The following is a 12,467-nucleotide window of genomic DNA, read 5'->3' on the forward strand; positions in this document are numbered from 1 at the left end:
TGGGCACTTACATGCCTAACCCACATGTGGAGGTCAGTGGACAACTTGGGGGAGTCAGTTCTCTCTTTTTACCATGTGGGTCCTGGGAATCGAACTCAATCATCAGGTCTACATGGCAAGCTCTTTTACCCACTGAGCCATCTCACTGAATCTGGAGCTCACTGATTAGCTAGACTGGCTGGCCAACAAGCCTCAGAAATCCTCCAGTCTCCACCACCCAAAGTGCTGGGGTTACAGGTTACTATAGTGGCTTTTTATGTGGATGCTGGGGATCCAAACTCAAGTTCTTCTACTTGTGCCACAAGCACTTTACCCACTGACTCATCTCCCCAGCTCTTCCCCATTATTATTTTATTTTCTCCCTCTGAAAGTTTCATTCATGCACTTTGGATCATTTTTACAGAAGGACTTCCAATATCATTTGTCTCACATTTTATTCATTTTCTCGTGTGTTTGTGTATACATGTGTGTTTGTGTGTATGTGTATATGTGTGTGTCTATTTGAGTTCTGGTGACTGAACTCAGGCCTCATGCATACCAGGCAATATTCTATCACTGAGCTATATCCCCAGTATACTTTTCTATACTATTCTTTTTCATAGCATTTTATTTTTTATGCTCTTAATCATGTAATCATAGTACCTACTGGTATATGGTAAACCTTTATCATCTGTAGTTCTTGAAAATTTGATGATGATCCTCTGCCTCCTCTTCTTCCTTTTCTTCCTCCTCCTCGTTTTCTCTTTTTGTTATGATAGGAAACATCAAGCCTTGCTCATGCTAGGCAAGCACTCTCCCACTGAGCTGTATCCACAGCCCCCGCTTTTTTAAAAAAACATTTAGTGTGTGTGTGTGTACATGTGAGTGTACATGTGTGTATGTATGCCACAGAGCATTGTGGAGATCAGAGGACAACTTGTGGGACTTGGTTCTCTCCTTCCACCATGTGCCCTGACAGAGTCATCTTGCCAGCCCACCCTTGGTTTTTGAGACATGGTCTTCCTATAGCTCAGGCTGGCCTTGAACTGACAATATGCCTGCTTCTATCTTTAAAGTGCTCTGATTTATAGGCAAGGGCCACCATACCTGGCCAGGAAGTCTAATGTTACAGTGTTTCACTGCTGACTTTCATTCATGATGTGCAGTTTCCTTGTAGGTTTTGTTTTGTTTGAGACATAGTTTCATGTACCCCAAACCAGTCTTGGGTTCATTATATAGCAGAGGTTGGCCTTGAACTTCTGATCTACCAGCCACACTACGCTACGCTTTGCTGCTTACCTACTTTCTTCTGGGTGGAACTTGCTTTCATCTTTAAAATAAGATCTCTGAAGCGTCAGCAGCTAGCTGGGGGACTGACACAAGGAGACACTGAGGTGAGGACTCCTTTGTCCCTGTGGGTGGTGCCATTACTATGAAAGATCCACTGGGGTGCTCAAGGCACATCCCAAGCTCTAGAGGAGATCTGCACTTGGAGGGATGTAGTGTCTGTCCTCCAAGAGCTCAGTACCTTGAGACTTCAAGTTCCTACTAAGCTGAAGCTTTGAGACTCCCGCTGCTTCAGTCGCACTCCCCAACTAGCTTTGCTCTTTCTGAGCACTGTGTATGGTGATTGTGACTGAGAACCAGGGGACGCCCTTGTCTTTTCTCATCTTATGTTCACACAGGAGCCTCTGTGGGCTCCATTCATCCTCTGACAGGTAGTTCCCTTTGAACCCAGGCTTTATTCTTGCTCTAAAGGTGAGGCAGTGATTCTCAGCAACAGATCAGTCAAGAGCAGGGCCACGGTCAGTCCTAGAGGACTGGCCCCACCCCATGAGCCTTCCTTCACTGCTGAGATGGACAAGGCCACTTCACCATTCTGGTCTATATCTTGCTCTGCAGGAAGGCTGTGAGCTATTGGCTTCATAGATCAGGAGGACAGAAACATCAGATCCAGTACGTAATGAGCATTTTGGGAAACAGTTTTGGACTGAAACCTTCCTCCCAGTGCCTGTGAGCTGCTGAGTTGGGTTTGTGAGGAGAGTTGGTAGCCAGGCTGAGCATCAAGCGTCTAGATCTAATCTGAATTTATTCCTCAACTAGCCACATGACTTAGATTAAGTTGCTTGATCTCTGTCTTGGTTTCCAGGTATTATATGCAAGGCATCCAGAAGAAACCCTAAGTGCTTATAAGGTGCTCTGTAACTGTTTATTTCCCTTTCTAGATCCTTTGAGATGTGTACTTACTTCCTCTATGTATATGTGTGTTATGTGCACATTTGTGAATGTGTGGGCCCGCCTGCCTGCCATTGCAGCACTTAGGAGTCAGGGGATCCCTGGAGATTCAGACAAGCTGAATTGGAGAGCCCTGAGTTCAAATGAAAGACCCTGCCTCAATATACAAAATAGAAAGTGGTTAAAGAAGACATCCAGCATTAACCTCTGGCCTCCACTTTCCACTTTACATATTGAAGAGGGTCTCTCACTTGAACCCAGAGATCTCTGATTCAGCTGGTCTAGCCAGCCAGTTTGTTCAGAGATCCTGTCTCAGCCTCCCAAGTGCTGGGATTACAGGCAGGTCACCACTCCTAACCGTCATTTCTATGGGTGCTGGAGATGCAGGCTCCAGTCCTGCAGCAAGTATTTTACCCACTGAGCCATTTCCCTAGCCTGCCCCCCTTTTTTTCTTAGTCTTTTTGAGATAAGGTCTCTCTGTAGTCCCAGCTGACCTGGAACTTGCTATGTACACCAGCCTCGTCTGAAACTCACAGATATCAGCCTGCATCTGCCTCCTGACTGCCAGCACTAAAGGCATGTACCACCATGCCCGGCTTCCCTAGCCCCTTTTAAAAAAGATATTTTACTTATTATTTTTAAATTATATATATATGAGTGTATTGCCTGCGTGTGTGTAAGTGCACCCATGTTGTGCAATGCCTGAAGAGGTCAAAAGAGAGCATCGGATCCCCTGGAAATGGAGTTTAAAGAAAGTTGTTAGCTGCCATGTGGGTACTGGGATTTGAACCCGGGTCCTCTGCAAGAGCAGCCAGTGCCCTTAACTGCTGAACCATGTCTCCAGCCCCACCCCTAGCCCCTTTATTTCGAATCACTTCCACATCCTCATTACAACTTTGTAAGCCCTTCCAAGGCTGAAGCAAAGTGTGTGTGTGTGTGTGTGTGTGTGTGTGTGTGTGTGTGTGTACAAAAAGCTGGAAATTGCCTAGTCTAAATAGGAGATAGATACAACCTATACTCTGGTCACCAATTTATTCCATCGCATACCCTGATTTCATATCCTGATTACTGATATTCTTGTTACTCGGGATCTAGGGCCTAAAGGAAATTAAACTAAAGAACTTCTTACAGAAAGTTAACTCTGCAGACAGACAGTATACTTCAAAGGACTGTAAAATCAAGTAACTCCTGGTCAAGGGGAGTGCCCAGCCTAATAGGTGGGTCTGAGGACAGGACACCAAGGAGGGGGAGCAGGATTCTTCAGGGCTCCCAGGAGTCCCAGGGCCTTTGTCAGCTGCTTTTGCCTCTTCAGCCACTTCACTGACTTAAGGCATCTCAGGTCAGCTTCCTCTGTGTTCCCTGCTGGCTGGCTTTTTCCCTGGGGGAGACTAGGAGACTGGCTATAATCCTTGTACTGGACAAATCTCCCCAATCCATGTTTTCACCTGGACTGGCTCAGCCCAGACATCTACTGGACCTAACAGGACACACACAAGTGGAGGCTGCATCTGTGAAACTGTTCTTACTCATCCTGCTCCATGTGGGTGGCCTTAGCCCCAGCTGGCATGCTGAACGTCTCATATCCAAGATTGTGAAGACCAGTTCCACGAACCAGTTCTTAACAGTAGCAGTTTGCTGCCTGAAGGGTAAAGTTTTAGGGGAGCAGACCTCTGACCCTAACCCTAACCCTAACCCTTGAGAAGGAATCTGGCTCAGAAGACAGCCACTGATGGCCTATGCTGTGAATAACTGCCCTGGGGAATCCAAGGTACAAACTGAACAGAAAATACCAGCTTCTTTAACTCAGTCTATTCTCTGTTGGCACTGGGCTAAAATGCTTGCACATGTGATCTCTCAGTACAACATGCCATTAAAGGGGGCACTGATCCCTTTTTATAGATCGATGTGAAGCTCAGAGAGGTGGGATAGCTGGGCTGAGCCCCCAAGGCTACATGCTGGAGCTGGGGGCATGGGTTCCTGAGCTCATGTTGTCACCCTACACCTCTGTCTTCTTGAAAATTGGGCATAGAACCTTTCAAAGGCTGTCTTTTCCAGGGTGAGGGGAAGGAAAACAGTACAAATTACAAATTCTGAATTCCATAGGTACCATGGATTTGTTGTACAGACTGACCTCCAAGAGGCTAGAGAAATCAGGTTTGGCTGAGACAGATTCTTCTTTAAGAGGCAGATTGACGGGAGAGATGGCTCAGTGGTTAAGAGCAGGTACTGCTCTTGCAGAGGACCTGAGTTTGGTTTCTAGCACCCATGTTGGGCAGTTCACAACCACCTGACTCCAGCTCTAGGGAATCTGGCCTCTGTGGGTACCTGCACTCATGTGCACACACACAGACATACACATAATTAAAAAACGTAAAAATAAAGTTTTAAAAAAGATGCAGATTAAAGGGCAAGCCTAGGGCAGATGGTGCGAGGTCCCACTGCATCACCTTCCTGCAGTGCTGCCCCAGGAGACAAGCCAAGTGAGAGCAGCCTTCAGACAGTGAAATCAGGAAAGGGGACATGCAGCCTTCAGGATGTGGAGGAGGTAGGCACAGGCAAGCTTCCTAACTTGTTTCCATGGGCTGGGAACAGAATTATATAGGAGCCCTAAAACCTTCTTGAGCCCCAAATGCTGTAGTCGTTTTTTCTCCCCTACACCCCTAAAAGCGGCACTTCCACTTCCACCTTCCAAAGCTGCCTGGGTTGCCAACCCCTGTGTAGACTCAGTCCATGGAGTACTACTGAGGATTGAACCTAGGGATGCCACCCATGCAAGCCAGGTGCTATACTACAGAGTTACCACCTTAGTCCTTTTACTTTCTGTTTTTGAGACAGTCTCACTAAATTGGCCAGTGGCCTTGACTTTTCAATCCTCCTGTCTCAATTTCCTGAGTATCTGAGATTATTGAGCAGCTGGCCTGTGACACTGGGCTCAGCTGGAGCTTTTGTATCTGGGTGTCCATACCTGTAAAAGACTTACTTTTTTTCCTTTGCTAGACATATTTCTCTATTCTTTCAACTCCTGCTTTAAAATCTTTTGTTTTTACTTTGTCTCATGTAGTCCAGGCTAGCCTCAGACTTGCTATGTAGTCAAGGATGACCCTGACTTCCTCGTCCTCCTGCTCTACTTCCTGGGTGCTGAGATTACAGGTGTGGGCCACCATGCCTGGTTTTATGGGGTTTGGGGGATGAAAACAGGTCATACATGTTAGAGAAAAATCTTTGAGAATACTAGCCAGGTATGGTGGCACATGCCTTTAATCCCAGCACTTGAGAGGCAGAGGCAGGCAGATCTTTGAGTTCTAAGGCCAGCCTCATCTATATAGTTCCAGGCCAGCTGGGGCTACAGGGAGACCCTATCTCAAAAAGACAAAAAATCTTTGAGAATACTGTCTGCTTTGGTCTCTTGAGCAGCACCCCAGCCACCCTTTTCCTAATTCTCTCTTCCCAAGCAGTTATATTCAGGGTGACCTCCCTGGAGGATACATTCCTGGATGTTTGAATATATAGGACTTCTTGTTCGTGGGTTGCAAATCTGGTTGGTGTTTTGTCTTTGTTTTGGATTGGTGCTGGGGGTTGAATTTAGGGCCTAATGTATGCAAGGTAAGGTTACTCTACCAACTGAGATATACCCCTAGTCTCCTGGCTCTTTCTGTTTTGTATTTTGTTTTGTTTGTGAGACAGGGTCTCCCTGTGGCCCCAGCTGGCCTAGAACTCTTATGTTGACCAGGCTGGACTCACAGAGTTCTGCCTACCTCTGCCTCTCGAGTGCTGGGATTAAACACTGCATGTGTGTGCCACCACACCCGGCTTATTTTACTTTTTAAATCACTTCCATTGAGTTCTTCAGGGCTTTAGGGAGAGGCGTCGCAGAATGGCCCAGTGTAAGAGGCGCTGGTGGTCCACACAGGGGAAAGCCTCCCAGCGCCTCCTTCGGTAGCAACTGGGGTGACCAGGGGGCCGGAAACCTGAAACTGGCAACTGAGCTTGATGCTTGGAGGCCCTGAGACCAAGGTCACCCAGCAGCTTAGCCTTTGGCTGGAGTAAGCGACTTCAGGACACCAGCGCTCGCTCCCACGCACTCCTCACCTGGCCCACTGCGCCGCAGCACCCACTGTGGCGTCTCGGCTCGCCCTCCTTTCCTTCCCGCTGATCCAGCCAGCCAGGCTTTCTCCTCCTCTGTTCTCGCCTCCTCTCCCCCTTGAATCCAGTCCAGGTTTCCCCGCCGCCAGCTCCCTCTTCTGCCTGCTGGGCTGGCTCTCCGCCTCCGCCCCCGCCTCTCTGGTCCTCGCGGCCGCCGGGCTCCCTGCCTACGCCCCCCCCAACCGCACTCAGCCACCCGCGGCTCCACTCGCCCAGTCCGGCCGCTCCGGTCCAGATCTCCCTGCTGCCCGACGCGGGTGCGAATTCCAGCAGCTGGGGAGGAGGCGGCGGCGGCGGCGCCGGCTGGCCCCGGTTCCCCTCCGCCGCCTCGGCAGTCCGAGGTTGGCGGGGAGAGAGAGGCCGGGCAGCCCCTACGAGGACAATGCACCCGGTGCTGGGCCACCCTCGCTCGCTCTCGTCCGCCTCCTTCCCGCCGCCTCCCGCCGCCGCCCGGCTGCAGCCCCTCTTCCTCCGGGGGGGCTCCTCCCGCGGCCGGAGAGGCTCGGGCGACAGCAGCACCAGCACCAGCACCAGCCGCGGAGGAGGCGGCGGCAGACGAGGCGGAGGCGGCGGCTCGGCTAGCAGCAGCACCGGCGCCGAGCGCGAGGACGACGACGAGAGCATCAGCATCAGCAAGCCCCTGGTTCCCGCCGCGCTCCCGGGGCCCCCGGCTCACGGGGGAGCCGCCGCCGCCGACCCCACGCCCGCCACCTTCTCCTCCGCCGCCACCTCCTCCACCTCCACTCCCACCTCCTCTTGCAGCATGACCGCCGGGGACTTCAGCGTGGGTGCCGGGGCCGGGCCCGTCGGGGGCGCCGGGAGCCGCTCGGCGGCGGGCGCGGGCGGCACGGGCCCCGGTAGCGGCGCCTCCTGCTGCTCGTGCTGTTGTTGTTGCGGCCGCCCGGCAGGGCCGGGCCGCAGGGGTCGGCGCCGTGGCTGCGCGCCTAGTCCCGGGTGCAGCTGGGGCTACCAGGCGCTGTCTGTGGTGCTGCTACTGGCGCAGGGCGGTCTGCTGGACCTGTACCTCATCGCGGTCACTGACCTGTACTGGTGCTCCTGGATCGCCACCGACCTGGTGGTGGTGGTGGGCTGGGCCATCTTTTTTGCCAAGAACAGCCGGGGCCGTCGGGGTGGCTCGGTGGGCAGCGCACACAACCACCACCAGCTCCATCACCACCCGGCGCCGCCTCTGCACCTGCCGGCTGCCTCGTCCTCTGGCGCCGCGGCCAAGACCCGCAGCGGCCGAGGAGGCTCCAGCGGCCTGGGGGGCGGCTCTGGGGCGACCGGGGCAGCGGGCGAGTTCGCCTTTGCCTACCTGGCCTGGCTTATCTATTCCATCGCCTTCACGCCCAAGGTTGTGCTCATCCTGGGCACCTCCATCCTGGACCTCATCGAGCTGCGCGCGCCCTTTGGCACCACGGGCTTCCGCCTCACCATGGCGCTGTCGGTGCCGCTGCTCTACAGCCTGGTGCGTGCCATTAGCGAGGCGGGAGCGCCCCCGGGCTCGGCCGGCCCCCTGCTCCTGCAGCCGCAGCAGCACCGCGCCGCGGGCTGCTTCCTGGGCACGTGTCTGGACCTGCTCGACAGCTTCACGCTAGTGGAGCTGATGCTGGACGGCCGCGTGCCGCTTCCCGCTCACCTGCGCTACCTGCTTATCGCTGTCTACTTCCTCACGCTTGCGTCCCCGGTGCTCTGGTTGTATGAGCTCAACACCTCCGCGGTAGCGGCTCCATCCTGGGGCCAGGCCCCCGGGCCCGGAAGCTGCAGCCGCCTTCTGCGCTTGCTGGGAGGTTGCCTGGTGGATGTGCCCTTGCTGGCGCTGCGCTGCCTCCTGGTGGTGAGCTACCAGCAGCCGCTGTCCATCTTCATGCTCAAGAACCTTTTCTTTCTTGGCTGCCGTGGGCTGGAGGCCCTGGAGGGCTGCTGGGACCGGGGGAGTTGGGCTTCCCCAAGTCGGGCCAGAAGCAGCTACGGTGCTCCTCCATCTGCCCCACCACCTCCTCCACCACCACCACCTCAGGGAGGCTCCCAACGGGGCCACTTGGAAAATGAGGGGGGGCCTCATGGCTATGTCAACACCCTGGCTGTGGCCTCTCAGAATTGAGGGGGTGAAGGGCAGGAGCCCTGACCTTGGGTTGAGGGTTTCCAGCCCTCTTGGCCTCTGACCTCTTAACCAGGATCTGATCAGGCTGTATTGAGAAGAGGTAACTGGTCATAAGACTGAAGGCCAGTGAGTCCTTCTGCACCCCATGGGTAAAGACTGCTTGGAGAGAGACCAGGAGTGTGTGGTGAGGGAGGTGGGTCCATGTCCCCCATGCTCCCTTCTCCCTAGTCTTCCCTATTCTGATATCCAAGGGGCTGGTTAAATACACCACCTGCTTTTTTCTTTTGTCTCCATTCTGATTCTCATCAGTTGTGAAGAAGAGTGGAGGAAAGAGGGTGATCAGGCTGGGATGGGGGCTTTGGACCTTCACTCACTGCTTTTGGGCTGTGGTTAGTGATCATTGCTCAAAATCCATCCTTCCTCTGACGTATCTATTCCAGGAGGTAGCTGTATGTGTGTGTGTGTGTGTGTGTGTGTGTGTGTGTGTGTGTGTGTGTGTGGTTTTCTCTGTGTGTCTGTCCCACGCCCCTTGCAGTGGGAAGGGGATCTGGGGAGGCCTTGCTGCTCACCACATTTGCCACCACTTTCCTCTTATCTGCCTGAATTTATGACCACCATCCCCAGGAAATACTAGGCCCCTGGGAGCTGCTTAGTTGCTGTACTCCAAGGGAGAAGCTCACCCAGGGTCTTCCTCCTGCTCCTCTCATCTCATCTTGGGGAGGAGACAGTTCACACTCTAAAGACCAAACAACACCCTTTCTTGGGTGAGTGAGTATTTCTACCTCCGTACTTTCAACTTTTGTTGCATCACACACTGATGCTACTCATAATAATAATAATGATAATAATTAATAATAATCACTCAGAAGTTGTATTCAGCGGGACACTGGATCCCTTTGGGGTTTGGTGCCAGTTATTACAGGGTCTGTGGAGTATTCGCCATTGGCTTGCTCTCTTTTTGTTCCTCCCTCTGCACCAGAATGCTTATCCTTCCTGTGTTGGTGCAGGTTGGACCAGAACTGGATTCAGAGTAACTGCTTTAGTGAGTTCCATATGTACTTGAGGTTGGGCCTCTTGGGGACCCAAGAGAGTCAGACACCCAGTTCCCTATCTTCTCCAAGAAACTTGGTATAGAGCAGAGACGGTAGTGGTGACCATCTCTGCTCTCCTTGAAGTCCTCACTAGGCAGAACTCAGGCTGCAGAATCCCTTGTCTAGTCTTCTTCCCCTGCCCCCCAGAGTCCTATTAAGATGAGAGGGGACGTCAGAGGTGGCTACTCTGGTCTCGATGTGGGTAGTCACTCTTGGAGTCTCTGAGGCAGGATACGTATCTAGAGGGGAGGTAAGATTCAGAAAGCATAGAGAGCAAAGCCACGCTGTACTCAGTCCCCCACCCCAATGGGATTGGGTGGGGGTAAAACCTTAAGAATTTTTGGTTCCTCTTTCTTCTGCTTTGGGGGTTTCATGTAGTGTAGTGAGCCCAGACACGGCATAACTAGATTTGAGTGCCATGCCATTTTTACTTTCTAGGCCTCAGTTACTTTTCTTTGAGTTTAGGACTTAGAAGCCCTGGTCATAATGCTGCCATAGAGGCGAGGAGACATCTCTGCTTCTGCCCTGTGTCTGGCCACATGCTGGAAGAGCAGTAGGGAGGGCTGCCAGGATCTGGGGGTGAACACTGCAGGGCCTGTTGCTGCTGGCCTTCCCTAGAGCTGCCAGCACAGAGCCAGCTTTGCTGAACAACCTGAAGTGCCAAGTCACTGATTACTAACCCAGCAGCCAGTCCCCAGTCCCTCAACCCCTTTGGTTCTGCTAGGATCTTCTGAGAACCGGAGGCTGGTCGGGGGCTTTTCTTAACTGCCTTGGCTTTTGGGCTGAGGATATCTACGTACACAGAAGTGTGAGGGGCTGAGCTTGGCTAGAGCACTAGGGGCCTGACTTGCTCTTAGAATAGGCCTTGTGGGAAATGTTTACAGTCAGCGTACCCTATGCTCTTGGTCTCTCATCCTCAGCCAGTGCTGGCTGGCTGCCTTTCACAATGCATCCTGCCTTCTCTCTTCGAAGTGGCTGATTCCTCTTCCTCAGATTGGACTCCAGGCCCTGGGCCTAGGTCCTGGATGGGGGCTGTAACTGCTCCCACCGCTCTCCAGCTTTGCTGTTTCTCTGCTACCTAATCTCAATGACTGTGAAAGGACATGTCTGAGCCATGGCCAGCCTTGGCTGGCCCCCAACCCACCCTCTTTCTACTATCTGGATAACTATCCCCCTGCTGTGTGATTGCTATCCCCTGCTGAGTGACTGCTTATTGGGTTTAGGATGAGAGGTTGCCCTTTCCCTGATGCATCAAGAGACATGATCACATGGCCACTTGTCACAAAGGCCAGGATGGCAAGGTGCTAGTGTGGGCCCTACATACCTCCAGCATCCTCTTCAACCTTTCTAGAGCAAGTATATATGCTCAGGGGCCTGGCCCTTCCTTCTGGTGTTTTTCTTGGGTCTTTTCTCTCATTTTTCTGTCCCATTTGCACTAAGAAATGACCCTTAAGGCTCCCTCCCTGTCCCCCCTCCCCCCCCTTTTTTTTTTTTGCTTTACAGCCCCACCTGCCCAGGGGTGGCACCACCCACAGTGGGCTCGGCCCTCCCACATCACTCAACAATCAAGAAAGTGTCCTATGGACATGGTCTTTTCTTCTCTTTTTTTTGCCCAGTTGCACTAAGAAATGACCCTTAAGGCCCCCCCCCTGTCCCCCCCCCCCCCCCCTTTTTTTTTTTTGCTTTCTAGGGTATCTGTAGTGCAGGGGTCAGACTAAAGATGTTCCCAAGGTGTCATGACCAGGATGGTGTACTGTCCTGAGGCTTATGCCAGCAGAATGGATCACAGAAAAGAAGCCTGGGCTCAGAATCTAGACCTGCCTGCTCCTAGTATTTGAACATGGAAGAGGGAAGGCCGTTTACCTGAGTCCCAAAACCTTGTCTGTTTTTAAAAATTAGTTATTTTGTGGTGCTGAGGATCAAACCGAGGGCCTCAAGCATGCTAGACAAATGCTCTACTACTGAGCTACACCCCTAGCAGTAAATCCTATTAATTTAAAAGACTGTGCCCTCCTAAAAGAACGAACCCCACTTTTTTGAGTGTGTGTTGGGGTCTCTTTATGCTCCTAGGCTGGCCCAGAATTCCTGGGCTCAAGTGGTCCTCTAACTTTAAGTCTCCTAAAGAAACAGATATGTACCACTGTGTCTAACCGAGATGATTCCCTTTTAACATGTCCTGGTAACAGCCTGGGTACGGGGGTAGCAGAGCTAGCAGGGAATTGGAGCCCAGAAAGATGAGAGAAGTGACACCTCACTAGCATTTATCGCTCCCCCCCCTTTTAAAAATAAAACCAGATTCTGTTCTGAAAATAAAAACCTGAGACTTGTGACAAGCTTTCTGTGTGGTTTGTTTTAAGATGGTTCCTGTCCTGATTTCCTTACTGACTTCTTAAATGTCACTGTGACATTCATCATCAGTTTATTGGTTGGTGTTGGTGTTATGGGAGGAGGGGTTGCACCTTAGCTAAGTATTCAGCATGCAATTCAGGGAGGCAGTGGGCCTGGGGTATCATACTGGGTCTCTGGGGGTACACTGACTCAGGAGGGCTGTTCACAGAGGAATTTCCCAGTCGCGCTGGGCTTTCTCTCTAGGAATAGCTTACGAGAGGGGAAAGGGAGGAGAAATGAATTTGAGACAGGGTCTCACTATGCAGCCCAGTCTGGTTTCAAACACCTAAGTTCAAGGGATCCTCCTGCCTCACTCTCTTAAGAGGTTTGGACTACAGGTATGTGCCCAGTAAGAAACCAAATTTAAATATTTTTTTGTCTTCTTTAACTCCTTCCACATCCGGAAGCATATTTTTTTTTTTGTATAAATGAGAAAAACAAGGCCACTATTAAACAGAAAAAACAAGCAGACCATTGAGTCTCAGACAGACCATTGGGTTTATACCCAAATAAAATTTTAGGGGCTG

At 51.9% G+C, this 12,467-nt stretch overlaps 1 protein-coding gene across 1 annotated transcript; it reads left to right on the top strand.

Annotated features, from left to right (window-relative positions):
- Window positions 1-6,590: 6,590 nt before the first annotated feature.
- Tmem121b (transmembrane protein 121B) lies at window positions 6,591-11,040 on the top strand. The gene has a single exon (XM_008839712.1). It carries the CDS (start codon window positions 6,740-6,742, stop codon window positions 8,459-8,461), a length of 1,722 nt encoding a protein of 573 aa, XP_008837934.1. The 5' UTR covers window positions 6,591-6,739; the 3' UTR covers window positions 8,462-11,040.
- The last annotated feature ends 1,427 nt before the right edge of the window (window positions 11,041-12,467 follow it).

The sequence above is a fragment of the Nannospalax galili genome, unplaced genomic scaffold (assembly GCF_000622305.1).
Source record: "Nannospalax galili isolate Female #2095 unplaced genomic scaffold, S.galili_v1.0 scaffold199, whole genome shotgun sequence".
In the NCBI taxonomy this organism is placed as follows: domain Eukaryota; kingdom Metazoa; phylum Chordata; class Mammalia; order Rodentia; family Spalacidae; genus Nannospalax; species Nannospalax galili.